This window comes from Aphelocoma coerulescens (assembly GCF_041296385.1).
Source record: "Aphelocoma coerulescens isolate FSJ_1873_10779 chromosome W unlocalized genomic scaffold, UR_Acoe_1.0 ChrW_unloc_scaf_1, whole genome shotgun sequence".
In the NCBI taxonomy this organism is placed as follows: Eukaryota; Metazoa; Chordata; class Aves; order Passeriformes; family Corvidae; genus Aphelocoma; species Aphelocoma coerulescens.
The window spans coordinates 17,947,938-17,967,182 of record NW_027184080.1 but is presented as its reverse complement, the minus strand read 5'-3'; the positions used below and the strand labels follow the sequence as shown (position 1 = coordinate 17,967,182).

General features: G+C 46.5%; 1 protein-coding gene across 5 annotated transcripts in view; it reads left to right on the top strand.

Annotated features, from left to right (window-relative positions):
• LOC138102764 (transportin-1-like) overlaps positions 1-19,245 on the top strand; it is a 158,231-nt gene that overhangs the window by 90,478 nt on the left and 48,508 nt on the right. The window contains exon 1 of one of the 5 annotated variants that reach the window (XM_069000519.1): positions 17,270-17,555. The exons of 3 other annotated variants lie outside the window; for them this stretch is intronic. In XM_069000519.1, the coding sequence (XP_068856620.1) occupies positions 17,336-17,555 (220 nt within the window). In that variant the 5' untranslated portion in view covers positions 17,270-17,335. Of the gene's footprint in view, positions 1-17,269; positions 17,556-17,693; positions 17,719-19,245 lie in introns of those variants that run through there. One more of the 5 variants, XM_069000520.1, reaches the window with a different exon arrangement.

The following is a 19,245-nucleotide window of genomic DNA, read 5'->3' as shown; positions in this document are numbered from 1 at the left end:
CAGGAGACAGTTGTCCACAAACCTCTCCAATGTGGGTCCACTCTCGTGAGCAGCAGTCCTACCACACCTGCTGCAATGTGAATTCCCCCCACGGGCAAATAGTCCTCCCAAAACTGCTGCAACGTGGGTCTCTCTTTCCACAGGGTGCAGTCCTCCAAGGACAGGCTGCTCCAGCCTGGAAGCAAGGGCCCTCTCCACAGGGTCTTCCACTGGATCACAGCCTCTTCCAGGCATCCACCTGCTCTGGTGTGGGCACCTGCCCCATGGGCTGTGGATGGATCTCTGCATTCCCCGTGGACCCATGGGCTGCAGGGGGACAACCTGCTTCACCATGGTCTTCACCACGGCCTGCAGAGGCATATTGGCTCTGGTGCCTGGGGCACCTCCTCCCCGTCCTTCTTCACTGACCTTGGTGTCGCCATGTTGTTTTCCCTCACATGTTCTCACCTCCTTCTCTTCTCTGACAAGAAGCAAAACCATGTGACTTTGTTTTGATTTTCTTCCTAAATATGTTATCACAGAGGCGTTACCAACCTCTCTCATTGTCCCAGTTTTGGCCAGCAGCATGTCCATCTTCAGAGCCATCAGGCATTGGCTTTGCTGGACATGGTAGGAGCTTCCAGCAGCTCCTCACAGGAGCCACCTCTGTGGCCCCACTGCTACCAAAAAAACAGGCTGTGCAAAACCAATACAGACCCCTTAACACCAATTTAGTGTTAAAAAGGGCATAATTTATTCAGGTGCCTGGAGTGGCACAGGGGATAACTCCTCCTAACACGCCCCCCGGTTTTTACAAGTGTGTTGCTAATATACAGTCACTACATGCATATTATAATTTGCCCATTACCATAAAACTCTCCCCATGTTCCCCAAGTTCCTAAACTCGGTCCTTGTTTTGGCTGTAGCTGCATTCCTGAGCCAGATGTCTCTTCTTCCAATGTCCTTGCTTGGTGAGCAGTTTATGCAGGCCTTGTTTCTCTGCTAAAGGTTCACAGACTGTTTTCTCTGCTAAAAGCTCACAGTCACAGTAGAAATTGAAATAACCTTTTTGGTATCAATTCCCCCCTTTGAAATTTCTCAAATTCCGTAGGGCCATTTGATAAGTTTCAACTCGATTTCTATCTATAGTCGCATACATTCCCGCAAGGTTACGATTGATCATTTTGTGAACACAGCCAATAGTAAGACCAATAATTACTACAATTACAACTATGATGGTTTCCAGTATTCCAGCCAGCCATCCTCTCAGGGACCATCCCCCTATTCCTTGAAGAATTTTATTGAACCAATTAGTTTCAGAGGCCTTTTAGATAGCATTGCTATCTTCAGCAACTTGCCGCATTTTGCTAAGTTGTTTTTGAAGATCTTCTGTTACATTTGGGCTGTGTACACAACGATGTTCTCTATCTGATTTTAAATACTCACAAACCCCTTGTTCTTTGGCCAGCAATAGATCTAAGGCCAGCCTGTTTTGTAATGTCAATTTAGTATTTGCCTGTATTTGCCTATTTATAATTTGAAATCCCCTTTCTGTGGCTTTGGATAGTTTCCTTACTTGCCAAGTTAGATTTTCTAACAAAATACTGTTTTCTAGAGCCATGGCTCTTGGTAAGAGAAAACTTTGTAAAGCCTATTCAGACTGTGTGGAAACTGAAGGCCCTGTCCATTCATCCTCAGTGTGTCTTTTTACCTTACTCCAATATTGGGCTTTTATGGGGCTTCTTCTCTAAGTTGAGCATAAGGTTAATAATCCTAAGGTAACTTGCTGGGTGGTCGGTCCAAGCAGGAGTCAGGTGGTCCAATATCCATCTGAAGTAGCCCAGACAGTGTAACCTGGGGAAGGAACTTCCAGAGATTTAACACAATTCAAAGGTTGGTTACTGCAATTTAAAACTACTTTGGCCATCCACCTTATGGTGCTAGACTGACTTTCATTGTTTTATTTTTCTCCACACCTCCATTGACTCTTTTTTAGGTTATACATAGGTGTGATTCCCCAATCCAGACACCACTCTACCTTCCCCAAGTTTTCCCATTGTCCTTCTAAAGGCTTTGTCCAGGTATGAGGCTTGCTTCAGAGAGTTTGACATTCTGGCAAGCCTGAAACATTTTGGGTGTGATTTTTAGTAACACATAAATCAAATAACCTGGCTGCCTGGCCTCTTGAGGCTGCTAAGGCAAAATACAGAAAATGTTGGTCGAGACTATGGGACCCTGTTGGACACTCCTTACCTCCTTTTTTCCCCCAAATAGTTCTATTATCTCCTGGCCTCCAAGCTATCGGATCCTCAAGAATACCATCTCCTCATCGCCTACATTTCTCCTTCTCATCCAAATAATTGGTGGTTTGCTTTTGCTATTGCATTAGTCAGATTATCAAACTGAATTACCATTGACAGATCAATAGGAACAATTCCCCAAGGAATAGGTTCCCCTGCTGAACCAGGGATAGGGAAGCAGGCTGTAGTGTTGGACAGATTACGCATTTTACCAAACCCTTAAATTAAAGTTAATACTAAATTTTCTTCAACCCCTCCCCCTAAAGAAAAAAAGATTCCTATAAACATTAGTCTATACAGTTCACTACTCATTTACAGACGTCTTCGAGATTTTCAGCCGCAGGGGTCCAGTGTTTTCCACTGTTCACTCTTGTTGGGGTTTTAGGAGTTCTCCTTCTGTTTTCTTTTTCTCTTGAAGAATTTTCCCCATACATGTTGCCAGGGGGACAAATTACTGGGTGCTTAAGAAAAACAAAAGACCTGGCCACAAGGGAAGGGGTCCATCTGGCTACTCTCTTTCACCTGGGCTTGTGGGCTGTTAGTTCCTGGTGTTTTGATGGAGAGAGAGGCTGGAAGGAATTCGTCAGCACAGCAGGCTTCTGCTTTTTCGGCTGCCTTCCTTCTACCGGAGAAACCCCAGGATTCCCAAGCCTGCCTTTCCCTGCCCCTCTGGGAGCCGGGCTGCAGCCACCCTGACCCCGCCATTGCTTCGAGCCTTCGCTACTCTGTAGCCCCACACGTCCTGCCTACTGAGACCTCCAGGGATTCCCACTGCAGCTCCGGAGTTCGGTACATCTCGCCTGCCACCCAGGATTTGTGCTCGTCCCTGCTGTTCCAGCCTGCTGTTCCCAAGGGTCCGACCGGACATCGGGATCGGCTGCCCAGGGGGTTTGTGAAGCCTTTGTTCCATCTCTTCCCAGGATCCCAAGCTGCCATTGCCGCGTGCTCCCCGAGCTCGCTCCGGAGCGCCCCCTGCAGCTGCGGGGGAACCATCACAGTGCCCCTGGTGGCTGCAACAGTAACTGCACCAAAGGGGAACTGGCCTGACAGCCGAGAAGGTTGGCACTGAGTTTGTGGTTCTGTTTGCTGTTACTGCCATAGTTATTATTGTTTGTTTGACTTGTTATACACATATATATATGTATATATATATATAATAGTAAAGAACTGTTATTCCTATTCCTCATATCTTTGCCTGAAAGCCCCTTAATTTCAAAATTATAATAATTTAGAGGGAAGGGGGTTGCGTTTTGGTTTTTTTTTTCATTTCAAGGGAGACTCCTGCCTTCCTTAGCAGACACCTGTCTTTCAAACCAAGATAACTCTGATTTATCTGAGCCTTCTTAATTCAGGTGCAATGTATCCAGGAGTTAAGTCCTTTTACCTTCACTGCCATTCTTGTAGTCAACAGAATTACATAAGGTCCCTTTCACTGCTCCTGAAGTGGTTCAGATTTCTAGGTCTTGATGTGTACGTGATCCCTGGGCTGAAATGAATGAACTGGGGTGTCTAGGGTAAGAGGTTCTGAGAGAATGATAAACCTTTTTAGTTCATTCAAAGATTTTCCCAATGAAATTAAATATTGTTCCATTTCCTGTTTCCCAATTTGTTCCTCGGATCCAGGGCAAGTTGTAACAGAATATGGTCTCCAAAACATCAACTCTTACGGGCTTACCTTCAGGTTAGTTCGGGGTTGCACCCTAATTTGTAACAAGGCTAATGGCAACACCCGTGGCTATTTCAAGGAAGTTTCCTGGCACATTTTGCTAATTTGTCTCTTTAAAGTTGGATTCATTCATGCAACCCTTCTGCTAGATTGCAGTCTCCATGAAGTATGTAAATCCCAACTTATACCCAACTGTTTACTGATTTGCTGTAGCACTTCAGATATAAAATGGGGTCCCCTATCAGATGACATGCCTATAGGCACCCCAAACCTGGGTATGATCTCTTTGATGAATATCTTAGTTACTTCCCTGGCCTTGTTGGTGTGGCAGGGGAAAGCTGCTGTCCACCCAGAAAAGGTATCTACTAACACTAGGAGACACCTGTATCCTTGTTGGTGTGGTACCTCAGAAAAGTCAATTTGCTAGTAATCTCAGGGAGTGTTTCCTCTCTTAGTGATCCCTGGAGGGGGTCTTTTTAAATGCAAAGGATTATTTTTAAGACATATCGGGCATTTTTCTGTAACAGACTTGACAATTTTTGTCATATGGACACTGAGTATCTGAGTCTGTAGACTAGTCACCATAGCATCGATTCCCGAGGGGGTTGCTGGGTTTTCTCTTTTACAATTTGTAACATCAATTGTGGTAGGACTATGACCTTGTTATTGGGAGTTACTAGCCATCCACCCTCTATATTCTGGGCTTTTAGATAAGTAGCTAATTTTAAATCTACATAACTATATCCAGAGCTAACTTCTGGAAGTTAAATAGCTTTCTCAGGTATTAACGCTAGGGTGCCTTGTTGTGCAACTGCTCATGCAGCTTTATCTGTAAGTCTATTTCCTACATGAATGTGGAAATCCCCACGTTGGTGTGCTTTGCTGTGTAGTATTTAATTGGAGATCCCTGTGCTGTTAATAAACCTCTTTCTTTCCATATGGCTCCATGGGCATGAACAATGCTAAAAGCATATTTCAAGTCAGTCCATATGTTTACTCTTTTTTCTGCTGCCATTTCCAAGGCTCTTCGTAGTGCTATGAGCTCTGCTCTTTGTGCTGAGGTATCCACAGGCAGCAGTGCAGCTTCTATTACCTTGGTTGAGATGACTACGGCATAGCCGGATCTTCATTTTCCATCTTGCACAAAGCTACTTCCGTCTGTAAAGAACTCTATCTCTGGATCTTCAATGGGTGCATCTTGTAGGTCTGGTCAGCTTGCATAAACTTGCTCAATTGTCTGTAAGCAATCATGGGTTAGCTGTTCTCCTTGCATCAGAGTGTACAAGGATTGAGCTGGATTTACTGCCGTGGTTACTTTCAACTCCACATCTTCTTGCTCCCTTAGAACAGTCTGATATTTCAGCATACGGCTTGGGGAAAGCCAACGCCCCCCTTTTTGGCCTAATACGGTGATTACAGCATGCAAAGTATACACTATTATCTTTTGTCCCAAAGTCAATTTCCTGGCCTCTTGGATGAGAACAGTCGCTACTGCAGCTCGCAGGCATCTGGGCCATTCCTGGCTGACCTTGTCTAGTTGTTCTGAAAAGTACCCCACGGGCCTCTTGAAGTCTCCTACCTTCTGAGCCAGAGCTCCAAGGGCTAGGTGCTGTCTTTTGTGCACAAAAAGCTCAAAGGGTTTTGTTAGGTCCGGAAGTCCTAAGGCAGGTGCAGACATCAGGGCCATCTTTAAGTTACTGAATGCATGTTCACTCTCAGGAGTCCAAGTCAAAGGTCCTTCTGAGGCCTCCTTTTGTCGCGGGTTGGGTTTGTAACCGGGCGGAAACACCAATTTAGTGTAGTGGTTTGGTCTAAAATACTCATTACTGTTTATCTTCTGTGAGATAAGAATTAGGAGAAATGCAAAGCAGGCACCAACTTGAATGAATATAAAGAAGTTTATTAACAGACCTAAAAGAAGAAAAGAAAAAAAAATTATACCAACTTTAGAACTCTCCTCCTCCCCCCACCTTCCTCCCTTCTCCCACTGACAATGTAAAGACAACCCTTAAGATGTTCAGTCTGTTTACCACTTCCATAATAACCTTGTTCAGTCCATTTAGAAAGAGAAGTCTCTTTTTGCTCGTGCTATGAAAACAGTATCACACCGAGACAGCCACCCACTTCCAAATATTGTTCAGTCCATTTAGGAAGAGGAGTCTCTCTGCTTGCGATGTGAGTCCCTTCCCCCGACTTGCAGCTTTTCCCGCAACTGCTTTCGAGGGTCCACTCTTGAAAGTTTTCTGGGGTACAATTTTAAGGTTGAGCTGTTCAGAAACAAAAAAAAACAGAGGCCCTTCTCCTTTCCTGGGAGCAAAGGGTCATCTTCATCTTTAAGACTATCTCTGGAAGCATCTCTAGGAACTGAGGTTTTTCTCCTTTCCTCTTTGGAGCAAAAGTCCTCATCTGGTTCATCTGGTTCATCTCTCTCTGTCCAAACTTGTCATGAAATTACAGCTGCGGCAGCATCTGCCTATTGCTTACGAGTTGAACACTCCACCCCCCCATATCTTCATGAAATTACAACAGGATACTCTGATATATCATAGCTTCACAACAGAATTTCAGCTTTAAGCATCTCCTCTCTCTCTTCCCTCAGGTTTTCAGCTCTTCACAGCAATAAAAGGGTTAATCTCACCTCAGCCTTGCAGCTGGAATGTGGCTTATCGCTGTTGGTCACCTGACCTCTGCCGGACAGAGGTGCCGCTTTGCTGAATCTTGGCCGCAGTGGAGGGGGCGTTTCCTAGCCTCTCTGGCCGCCCACGGCAAGGCAGTGGGGGGGGTTCCATGGCTGGAACAGGCCCATGGCTCCAGGCTGGCTGTGGCCCAGCCCGGCCTGGCCCAAGCAGGGCCTGGCCGGGCCTGCTGGCCCCTGCACAGGGCCTGCAGCCACCTGTCCCAGCGCCGGAAACGAGAGAGAGCTTGGGGGGGGAGTTTGTCTATTCTTAAGTGTGTATCACAGAGGCGGTCACAACTTTAAGTGGCTTAAAGAATTGTCCATATTCAAACTGGCCACTGATAGGTTCTATCAGGTCCCAGAGGAAGCTGTAAGCACCCCTTAGCAAGGATATCCCTTCCGGGACTATGCTTGCTAACCTATGACACCTTTAAAAGCTCATTTAGAGGTTTAACTAAAAGTCCATAAATTGAGACCCACAATCTACACAACCCAGCCATGCCCAAGAATGCTCTTAAATCTTGGGCAGTCGCAGGTTGGGGTACTTGGCAGATGGACTCTTTTCTGTCCATTCCCAATTTCCACTGTCCTGGTGTTATTTCAGACCCTAGGTAGATAACTTGCTGCCTCATGATTTGAGCTTTTTCCTGAGATACTTTGTAGTCTCCTTGGCCTATAAAATTTAGAAGACTCAGTCAATTCCATATACTTTTCATTAGTTTCAGTTGCTAGTAAGATGTTATCAACACACTGCAGGACCAACCCTTTGGGGTTCTCCTTCTTCCACGTCTCTAATTCTTTTGCCAATTGGTTCCCAAAAATCATTGGACTATTTTTAAATCCTTGTGGTAACACAGTCCAGGTAAGCTGAGTCTTCCAACCAGTTTGGGGATTTTCCCATTCAAAGGCTCTGACTTTGTTTTCGAGAGGTATGCAAAAGAAGGCATCCTTAAAATCTATCACTGTAAACTATTGGTGATATTCTGTAAAGGCTGTTAACAAGGTATAGGGATTGGCTACAACAGGGTGGATAACCTGAACTATTTGATTGATTTCTCATATGTCTTGTACTAACCTGTACTTGTCTGTTCCAGGCTTTTTAACTGGCAAAATAGGAGTGTTATATTCCGATTCACATTCTATCAATAATCCAAATTCCCTGAAATTCTCTATTAGGCTCTTGATTCCTCTTCTAGCTTCTAATTTTAAAGGATATTGTTTCTGCCTTACTGGTTTTGATCCAGGTTTTAGGGTAACACTTACAGGCTGAGCTCATCAGGAACGTCCTGGAGTTCCACTGGCCCAAACCAAGGGTGTTACTGCATTTTCTATGGCTTACGGTATTCCTCTAGAATTTTCTGGTTTTGGTGTTCCCTGCAACATAAAAGTCCTGGCCTCAATGGCCTTAGTCTCAGATACCAATAATTGTACTTCTCCATCTTTAAATATAATTTGAGCCTCCAATTTACTTAATAGATCTCTTCCCAAAAGAGGTACCACATACTCTGGCATACATAAAATTGGTGTGTTACCCATCATTTGCTGAATTTAAAATTAATGGGGTTAAAGAATGTTCGCTTTTGGGCTCTCCCTGTTGCACCAACAACATTTACAGTTTCTTGGCCTAACTCTCCCTGGTTTGTATTAAATACCAAATAAGTAGCCCAAGTGTCCTGTAAAAAATTAATTTTCTGTTTCCATTTAAACAATCTCTGGCAATTTCTGATATCATTGAAGGAGACTGCTGTTTATACTTGGAGCAGCTGAGCATGTTTAACACTTGAGTACAATTATGTACTGGAAACCTCTTTTAGATTACATATTAAATTTCTTGTACTGCAGTCCCGAGTACTATCTCTCTTATTTTTTCCTCAGACACACAGACTCAGTGCACACACAGACATACAGTTTACACACACACCAAGAGACACACACACACAGAGACACAGTGCACAGGCACACACAGCACAGACAGTGCACAGAAAGCACACAGTGTACATAAGGTTAGCATGAGCACTTTCAAACCTTTTCCAGCCTTTGTGCCTTTCCACACACAAAAAACCAAAACACCTACCACACACACAGAGAGAAAACAAAGCACACATCAATTGCTTTAAAACACCAACAGACACTCAGCTACCTTTCCACACTCTCCCAGCAAGCAGACTTTATATCATGGGCATCCCCGTATTCATCCCCTTGTCAATAACCCCAAGATTTAAACGATGCCTTTACTTACTCCAGGGATCTTGCCTCAAGCTCCTTGATGGTCCGCAGTAGAGGGTGTCCCCAAGAATTCCTCGGCGCTGGCTGGAAATCTGTCGACTGCTGATCTGCCAAGGCTCAGAGGCCAAGGTCCCATCTGGGTCACCAATTACTGTCACCAAATAACTGAAAATGGTTGAATAAGACTCCTTAACACCAATTTAGTGTTAAAGAGGGCATAATTTATTCAGGCACCTGGATTGGCACAGGGGATAACTCCTCCTAAGGTGCCCCCCAATTTCTACAAGTGTATTTCTAATATACAGTCACTACAAGCGTATTATAATTTGCCCATTACCATAAAAACTCTCCCCATGTTCCCCAAGTTCCCAAACTCAGTCCTTGTTTTGGCTGTAACTGCACTTCTGAGCCAGATGTCTCTTCTTTATCTTCCAATGTCCTTGCTTGGAGAGTAGTTTATGCAGGCTTTCTTTCTCTGCTAAACGCTCACAGTCACAGTAGAGATTGAAATAACCTTTTTGGTATCAAAATGAGTTGTCAGGGGAGTACAATGGAGATGACTAAAGAATATAAGAATATCATGGAATTACAGAATGGTTTGGGTTGGACGAGACCATAAAGATCATCTAGTTCCAACTCCTCTGCCATGGGCAGGCACACTTTCCACTAGACCAGATTGCTCAATGCCACATCCAGCCTGGTCTTGAATGCTTCCAGGGATGGGACATCCACAGCTCTGGGCAACCTGTGCCAGGGCCTCATCACCCTCACAAAAAACAATTTCTTCCTAATCTCCAGTCTAACCTTTCCCTCTTTCAGTTTAAAGCCATTCCCCCTTGTCCTGTCACTATATGTCCTTGTATAGTCTTTCTCCATCTCTCTTGTAGGCTCCCTTCAGGTATTGTAAGGTTTCTGTAAGGTCACCCTGGAGCCTTGTCTTCTCCAGGCTGAACAATCCCAATTCTCTCAGCCTTTCCACATAGGAGAGGTGCTTCATCCATCTAATCAACTTGGTGGGCTCATCTGGACTTGTTCCAACAGGTCCACGTCCTTCCTGTGCTGTGGTTCCCAGAGCTGGATGCAGTACTCCAGGTGGGGTCTCACCAGAGCAGAGCAGAGGGGCAGAATCCCCTCCCTCAACCTGCTGGCCACACTGCTTTGAATGCAGCCCAGGATGTGATTGGCTTTCTAGGCTGCAAGTGCACATTGCCAGCTCATGTCCAGCATCTCATCCACTAGCACCCTCAAGTCTTTCTCAGCAGGACTGCTCTAGATCCATTCATCACTCTGCTTGTATTGATACTGGGGGTTGCCCTGACCCAGGTGCAGCACCAGCACTTGGTCTTGTTGAACCTCATGAGGTTCTCATGGGCTGACTTCTTGACTTGTCCAGGTTCCTCTGGATGGCATCCCATCCTTCAGGTGTGTCAGTTGCACCACTCAGCTTGGTGTCATCTGCAAACTTGCTGAGGGTGCACTCGATCCACCTGTCTATGTCACTGACGGAGATGTTGAATAGCCCTGGTCTCAATATGGACCCCTGAGGGACACCACTTGTCACTGATGTCCATTGGGACTGAGCCGTTGACCAATATTCTCTCAATGCGACTGTCTAACCAATTTCTATCCATCCATCGAATCCATCTCCCTCCAATTTAGCAAGAAGGATGTTGTGGGGGACTGTGTCAAAGGCTTTACAGAAGTCCAGATAAATGACATCCGTAGCCCTTCCCTTGTCCACTGATGTGGTCACTCTGTTGTAGAAGGCCACAGGTTGGTGAGGCAGATTTTGCCCTTGGTGAAGCTATGCTGGCTGTTCTGAATCACCTCCCTGTCCTCCATGTGCCTTAGCAGAGCTTCTAGGAGGATCTGTTCCAGGATCTTCCTATGCACAGGGGTGAGACTGACAGGTTGCTAGTTCCCAGGATCCTCCTTTCAACCCTTTTTAAAGATGGGTACACTTTTTCCCTTTTTCCAGTTTCCATGGACTTCACCTGACAGCCATGACTTTTCAAATATCACGGAGGGACGCTTGGCAACTACATCAGCCAGTTCCCTCAGGAGAGTATATTACAGCTGTGTTTGGATTGCACCTTTAGGGTGGTTTGGTGGTGGTGACAGCTGGGGGAGGGGTTGTGTTTTAAGCATTAACACACTGTATGTGGGTTCGTGAAGGGTAGCTGTATTTCCCTGAAATGTCCCTGGCAAGGAATCGTTCCGGTGGGCGCAGTATAGCACTCCAGCAAGCTTACTCCGTTTACCCGCGCAGCTGTTTAGGCATGGACTCACACACCACACTCAAGCCGGATAGCTCACGCGTTACCAGAAGCAAAGAGTCAGGAGGGCTCTACTTCATGGCATTCCACAGAAGACGGTTTATTGCTGCCTCCGTAGAGGGGACCAGAGGCAAAAGAGACTGGACCACACAGGGTCTAGGGTTTATGTACCGGAGCAGGGCAGGCATCAGGAACCAATGATCTGAGGGCATGGGGGATGTACAAAGGCGGGACTAGGGAAAGGGAGCCAATGGGGAAGCTTTGGGGGCGTGTAGGGTAGCAAGCCATTCAGACAGACCAAGTCTGCATGGCACCACAAAGCATGATGGGAGAGGCTTTTCCTTTCTCACCATGAGGTATGGGGATGTTCTTAAACCTCAGAATCAGTCCAACAGCAGGCCTCTGCTATTTTTGGGCTCCTTGGCCCCTCAGCCATCATACCTGCTGGCTCAGTGGCTACAACAAAGCATATTTGTTTTGAGCATTTTCACTTTGAGCATTTTATTGTTTGATATGAGGAAACATTTGTGGATTAGTAGCTCAATTACTGTTGAGCTTCAAGTGGTCCTTGCATAGATCATTCAAGCATAAATGAAATCTGAAGATGTGTACCAACTGATGAACTGTATGCTTACATAATAAGAGTTGCTATTTCGTATTTTTGCACCCTCCTGTGTGAAGTAATTAAGTATCAAATCCTTGTAGGTTTGTCTTAATAGTGAGGTTGGTCAAGTACTCACTGGTCTCTTGTCTTGGTTTGAAAGACAGGTGTCTGCTAAGGAAGGCAGAAGCCTCCCTTGGAATGGAAAATGCAGCCCCCTTCCCTCCGAATTATTATAATTTTGAAATTAAGGGGCTTTCAGGCAAAGATATGAGGAATAGGAATAACAGTTCTTTACATATATATCTATATATATAACAAGTCAAACAAACAACAATAACTATGGCAGTAACAACAAACAGAACCAGAAACCCAGTGACAGCCTTCTTGGCTTTCAGGCCCTTTCCCTTTTGGTGCAGTAACTGTCACAGCCGGCAGGGGTGCTGGCAGCTCCCAGTGAGCAGGGCAGGTGCGATGATTCCCCCGCGTCTGCAGGGGGCGCTCTGAAGCGAGCTCAGGGAGCACGCAGTAATGGCGGACAAAAAGCTTGCTTCACAAACCCCCTGGGGCAGCCGATCCCGGTGCCCCAGTAGGATCCTCGGGAACATCAGGGATGAACACAAAATCCGGGGTGGTAGACGAGATGTATCAAACTCCGGAGCTACAGCGGAAAGTCCGTGACGTCTTGGCAGGCAGGGGGGTGCGGGGCTATGTTACAGTGGGGATGCTGTAACATGCCTATATCAAACCAGGAGTCCCGTGGAAAAGAAATATATATGGACAGATTCTTGATAGATGTTTCAGAGATGTTTATTTCCCCAGCCGCATGGCCCGGGATCTGCCGAGGAACTGTTACAGTCACGGGACCCGAGCTCCTTTGCCCGCGCAGGAAACACAAAACAACCAATGGGGAACAAGGCTGACCAGGGGCAGGGAAACCCCGTGCCTCCCTCAGGGCTCCCAGGGCTACATGGCGGGGGGAGGGACCCCGACATTTCACCCGTTTTATTTTAATAAAAGGAGAATGAAGACAACTGGATAAACATAACAAGAACAGCCTCAAAACAAAACAAGCCACCCTCCTGAGTCCCCAGATGTCCAAAGAGATTCTCTGGAACATCCTACGGCTGACAGAAGGGAGACAGAACTCTCTGGACATGCCTGTGGGGAAACTGAGGCAGGAGAGGGTTTCTTCCCTCTCCCTTTTCATCCCCCCATCGGCATCGGAGAGGAATTGTAGGGAAATGGAATTGTATAAGGAAGCCATGGGGTGAAAAACGGATTAGGAATACACTGGGGGTAATAGGACATAGGGTAAAAGGGAAAGGTGGGATTAGGAAAGGGAGAGTGTAGGGGGGGTTTACGATGGAGATATTGTCTAACAGGACTACGATTTTTTGCATATATACTGCCTTTCACAGGAACACCATCAGGCCCAGTGACCTGCGATGCTTGTAACCCTTTTCTACCTTGTATGATTTTGAATTCTACCACCTCTCCATCTCCCAAGCTTGGGATGCATTTTTCAGGGTCATTCTTTTTAATAGCAGTTCTATGCACTAATATGTCTTGCTGGTTGTCACATCTTGTTATAAAACCATAATTTTGTTTAACATTATACCATTTCACTATCCCTAAGATCTTAGCTACTATGGTCTTTTCCTTTTTCCGAGTGGCTGCTGTTTTCTGTCTCGCTGAGTCTTTGCTCTCTCTTTCGGTCGCTCCCGTGTTGGGATTGTCGGCGCTGCTGGTTCCTGTGCGCTCTTCCCAGGGTCGCGTTCGAGGCCGCGTGGGCCGGGCCGGGCCGCGCCGCTCCGTTCTCTGTGCGTCGCCTCCTCTGGCCGCAGCTTCGCTGCCGCTGCCAGGCTCTGCATCTCGGCTGGGTCCCTGAGCGATGACCCCTCCGCACTCTGCTCCAGCACGTGTTTCGGCTGGGCATGGCTCCGCTCCGCCACTGCCCGCGCCGCCCCTCTCGGTCGGGCGCTCACAGGGCTCACTCCACCACGTGCTGCGCGGGGCCGGGCGAGCACTGCCAGGCCGCGCCGCTCCCGCCGCGCCTCGCTCTTCTGCCGACACTGCGGCTCGCGTGGCTCCCCCCGCGCGCGGGAATTGCCTCGCTGCTGCTCGCAGAGCGCTCGGTGCACGTGGCCTGGGCCGCACGGTCCCTGAGGCAGGCTTCCCTTCGCCAGGACACAGCTGACATTGCTCAACAGTCTCAGTAATAAATAATATTCACGAAAATATTCTTCCATCGGCATATATTTTGACTCAAAAATTAACTGTGTCCAAACGGTCTTCCAAAAGCCCTTGGTAAGAATTAAATCCCAAGAAACATTGAAAAAATTCTTAAACAACCATGCCAGGAAGTGTTTCAGTTCTTTTTGAGCTTGAATCAAGCTAAAATTTACAAATTGTTGTTCAAGAATCATTTTAAGTTTAAGATAAATGTCCATATGCGGCTCTGAAAGCCAAGAGTCTTCCCATGGTTCCTCCATAGTTTAGATATGGAATAGCAAAACAAAACCAAGAAGAGGCATCCAAAGTTTCCAGGGTTTACTCACACAAATCAGTCGCTTAGGGATCGGGGATCGTTCTGCTCACAATTCACCACCACTATGTTACAGTGGGGATGCTGTAACACGCCTATATCAAACCAGGAGTCCCGTGGAAAAGAAATATATACGGACGGATTCTTGATAGATGTTTCAGAGATGTTTATTTCCCCAGCCGCATGGCCCGGGATCTGCCGAGGAACTGTTACAGTCACGGGACCCGAGCTCCTTTGCTCGCGCAGGAAACACAAAACAACCAATGAGGAACGAGGCTGACCAGGGGCAGGGAAACCCCGTGCCTCCCTCAGGGCTCCCAGGGCTACATGGCGGGGGGAGGGACCCCGACAGGGCTACAGTGTAGTGATGACTCAGAGCAGTGGCAAAGGAACGGCGGGGGCAGGGCAGCTGCGGCCTGGCTCCCAGCGGGGCAGGGAAAGGCGGGGTTGGGATCTCGGGGTTTTCCCAGATGGTGAAAAGGTCCCTCTTTTAGTGAGGTAGGGTGTTAGGGCCCCAGTGTAACAGCCGCTCCAGTGAGCAAGCTCCACTCACGGTAGAAGGAAGGCAGCAGAAGGCAGAAATCCACAACAGTGACAAATTCTCTCAACGACAGCAGCCTTTCTCCCCTCCGAACGCTGGGAGAACCAGAGAGCTAGGGGCTGTACCCAATCCCTTTTTCCCAGTCCAAATCTCGTGGCATCTCTGCCCTACAAGAGAAAACCCCAGGTAGAAGAGGGTAGCCAGCTGGACCCCTCCCCCTGTGACCGGCTCTTTTTGTCTCTCTTAAGTACCCAGTAATTTGTCTCTTAGCAACACGTATGGGGAAAATTCTTTAAGAGAAAGAAAAAAACAAAAGAACTCCTAAAACCCCAACATCTCTTCATACTATCTAGGTGTAAAAATATTGCTACCTGCCTAGGCTTCCTTGTTAGCATATAAGTTGGCATAGACGCTCTTTGAGATGTTGTAATGGGTTAGCATGGCCACGTTTTAGTAGTGGGTGGGGTTACAGGGGTGACTTCTTTGACCCCCACGTCCAACAGAGCCAATGCCAAGCGGCTCCAAGATGGACCTCCTGCTGGCCAGTGCTGAGTCAATCAGTGATGGTAGTAATGCCTCTGGAGTAACATTTAAGAAGGAAAAGAGTTATGGCACAGATGTAATTGCAGCCAGAGAAGAGCAGAGTGAGAATGTGTGAGAGAAACAACTCTGCAGATGCCAAGGTCAGTGCAGAAGGAGGTGGAGGAGGTGCTCCAGGCGCTGGAGCTGAGATTCCCCTGCAGCCCATAGTGTTAAGGTCCAGTTATTAAAATTATTTAGGAATTCCTCAGCCCAAATTAAGGTGCAAATGAGACCACATGCCAGTGACAATAGTATGGATTTTATTTGATAGTAAATATGAGGGAAAGAAAAGGGAAGAGAAAGAAATAGGGAAAGAGGAGCTTGGGAGATGGGGGAGAGACAGTAAGGTGGAGACAGACTAAGTAGAAAGTATCACCACTTCATAGATCCCAATGGCATCCTGTTGATCCTCTTCTTCTGATCTTCTTGATGGTGAAGGTCCCCCTGAAAAGCATAGAATTCGATGGGTTAATATATGTTCAGGCCAGGTGGCAATGTCCAGGTAAGTCCCCCGGGGGGACAATTTCTTGCAGCAGACTCTGGATTTGTTGCATCACGTGCAATCCTGTGGTGCAAGGCCTCTGGGGAGCGCTTTGGGGGGTCTTTGATGGATTATGACACCCCCTCAGCTGCCTCTCACGTGAACGTCCCGTGGATGTGGCTTGTGGGGTTGGGGTTTCCACAGCTGGGCTGGTTTGTGTAAGGGAGGATGGGTGTTCACTGCCTCTGACCACACACCTGAAACCTCCCCCGCCCTCGTTTGGGGGGGGGAGCCTGTGCAAACCTGGCTTCTGTGGGCTGTGGTCTCCCCCACCCCAAATCCTGATATGTGGAAAAGACTCCACTACTGGAATAAGTAGTAAAGTAGGTATGTTTATTCCAGGGCTGGGACGCATGGGGGATAATTCCTCCAAAGTCATGCGTGCCAACAGCTGCATTCAGCTTGGTATATATCGGGTTACAAGTTCCATATTCATTAAGTTTCTTAATACGCCTATACATATTTGTTGCCTAGCCCCGCCTAGCCTCGCCTCGTATTACAATGAGCACAAAAGTAATTTACATCAGTGTTGCGCTTGCACAGTGTTGTCTGGTGGTCGTGGGCAGGGGTCTCTGGGATAAAGTGAAGGGTCTTCCTCATTCTGAACTTTTTACCTTGCTTCCCTGCGTATGCTTTTTATGTCCCTGGCCCAAGTCCAAACTTCAAGGCTGGTTTAAGTCAGTTTTAGGTTTAAAAACAGGATCTTTGGTCAAGAAGATCAAGATTCCTTCCCTTTATCAATAGTCTCATATCTTCTCATTCTGCTTTGGTAGGCACAATAAGTGTTGAGCAAGCTGTATGCATTGCTTTTAACAAACAACTTCTTAGCAAATCATTTAACCTCTGCTTTCCCCTCCTCCCCCTGATTCAATCCAGCCAGAGGTGACTCTCAGCACAGCTGCTGGGTTTGGCTCTCATTCTTTTCCTTGTTTATTTGTTTCCTTCTCCCTGGGCCTGAGATGATTGAAGAATGGGTTTCTAATCAGGAGTTTGACTTTCAGTCCAGAGTCCCAGTCAGGCATCTTTTAGGCAGGGGTGGGCTTTGTCATACAGTTTTGCTATCATGGGCAAAACTTTATATCAATATTTGAGGCATGAACTATTTTAGTCTCTGACACATAGGGCAGACCATGGTGAAGCAGCTGTGCCCCTGCAGCCCATGGAGGTTAATGGAGCAGCAGAGATCCACCTGCAGCCTATGGAGGGCACCCATATTGGAGCAGGTGGATGCCTGAAAGAAGATTGTGACCCTGTGGGAATCTCATGCTGGAGAAGGCTCCTGGCAGGACCTGGGCCTTGTGGGAAGGGGTGCCCACACTGGAGCAGGTTTGTTGGCAGGACTTGTGACCCCATGGAGGATCCATACTGAAGCAGCCTGTTCCTGAAGGACAGCACCCCATGGAAAGGACCCACGCTGGAGCAGTTTGTGAAGGGCTGAAGCCTGTGGGAAGGACTCATGCTGGAGAAGTTTGTGGAGGACTGCCTCCTGTAGGAGGGACCCCACGCTGGAGCAGGGGAAGGACTCCTTTATATGAGGAGGAAACAGTGGCAGAAATGTGTGATGAACTGATCATAACCCTCATGCTCTGCCTCCCTGCCCTGCTGTGGGGGGAAGGAGGTAGAGAATTAGGAATAAAGTTAAGCCTGGGAAGGAGGGAGGGGTGGAGGGAAGGTGTTTTTTAGGATTTGTTTTACTTCTCATTATCCTGCTCTGGTTTTGATTGTTAATACATTCAACTCATTTCCCTAAGTCAAGTCTGTTTTGCCCAAGATGGTAATTGGTGAGTGCTCTCTCCCCATCCTTATCTCAACTTATTAACCTCTTGTTATATTTTCTCTCCCCTGTCCAGTTGAGGAGGGGAGTGATAGAGTGGCTTTGGTGGGTACCTGGTATCCAGCCAGGGTCAAACCACCACAGATGCATATGTATTTTTGCTGTTCAAGCACTGACAATTTAATGAACTAATCACAATAAGATCTCTGGAGTTCTGAGAGGAGGATGAACAAGTACATCAAAATAGCATCAGGGAAGAAGTAATGCAGCATTTGTGGTCTTTAGCATCTGATGTTAACCAAACAAAAGATTATACCTTTTGATCAAGATAGAAGCAAACTGATTAATCCCATTCTCAGAAGTCACCTCAGTGAGGATGATAAAGATGGCAATAGAGTCTATTTTAGAACTGATTTAAGATGCAATGATAACTACACATTGTTGTATCCTTACTTAAGTTTTCCTTTTTTTAACTCTGAAATGAGTAACATTGTGAAACTTCTTTGTGCTGTGATACAGGTTTTAAAAACCCTTGTGCCAACACTGAAATATGGATTCAAGTTCAAAAATACAGTTGCATATGTTTAGGACCCGCAAACTTACCAGGAAATAAATGCATCTATTTAGGAGGTTTCTATGTAATATTGTTCTGTATTCTTGTATATTTAATAACAATTTTAACATTTTATTCCAGAGAAAGAGGATATATGGTGATTAGTTCAATAAAAAAGCTTAGGAAAGCTTTTTTTCCACCACTCGTCATTTGGGAGATTACTAGTTGAGGCAAAATGGACTCATAGTCAGTCCTAGTTTATAAGCAGCCTTCCCCATTCCTGTCACCTAATTAGTTTTTCCTGGTATTTCTGTATGTGTTAAAAATGGAAGCGACTCTTTTGGCCATCCTCTCTGCTGGATCTGAATCAGCCAACCCCTACAGCTGATCACTGGATGACCTGCTGCAGTGTGTAAGCTGTTAGTAGGTATCTGTCTTAGAATTTTTGTCCCGAACGTGGACTTGCTGCCCTGTGCGCAGCGCCAATTCACACACCGAGATGAGGTACTTCTATTTCTTTGTTCTAGTTGGCACAAAGTAGGGAGCTGGGTGGTAACCCACAAAAGGCTGGCTCCCCAGTCATCAAAGCTTTATGTTAGTTATACATTTTTAGCAAAGGCATTAACGTTCATTGGCTACAAGTTACCCAGTTCTTTTATTAATTAGTATTCTACCTTCTATTGCTTAATGATTCTCTCGCTTCTCATGCTAATTAGTCCATATGCTCAGTCTTTCTCTTCTTTTGGGTCAGTGGTCTGTGAGTCAGTGGTTGTGATCTCCCCCTGTCAGAATTGCCTTTTACCCAGTCGGAACTGATTTCAACACAGTTGCTGAGTTGGCTTTATTAGTTTCTTCCTTATCTTGGGAGTTTGCCAAATGTCCTTGTGGCCTGTAAATCCTGCATTCTTTGTGTCCACTATCAGTGGTACATCCTTCTCCCCAAGCTTTGGTAACCTCCCCCTAGGTCTGAAATCATTGAAG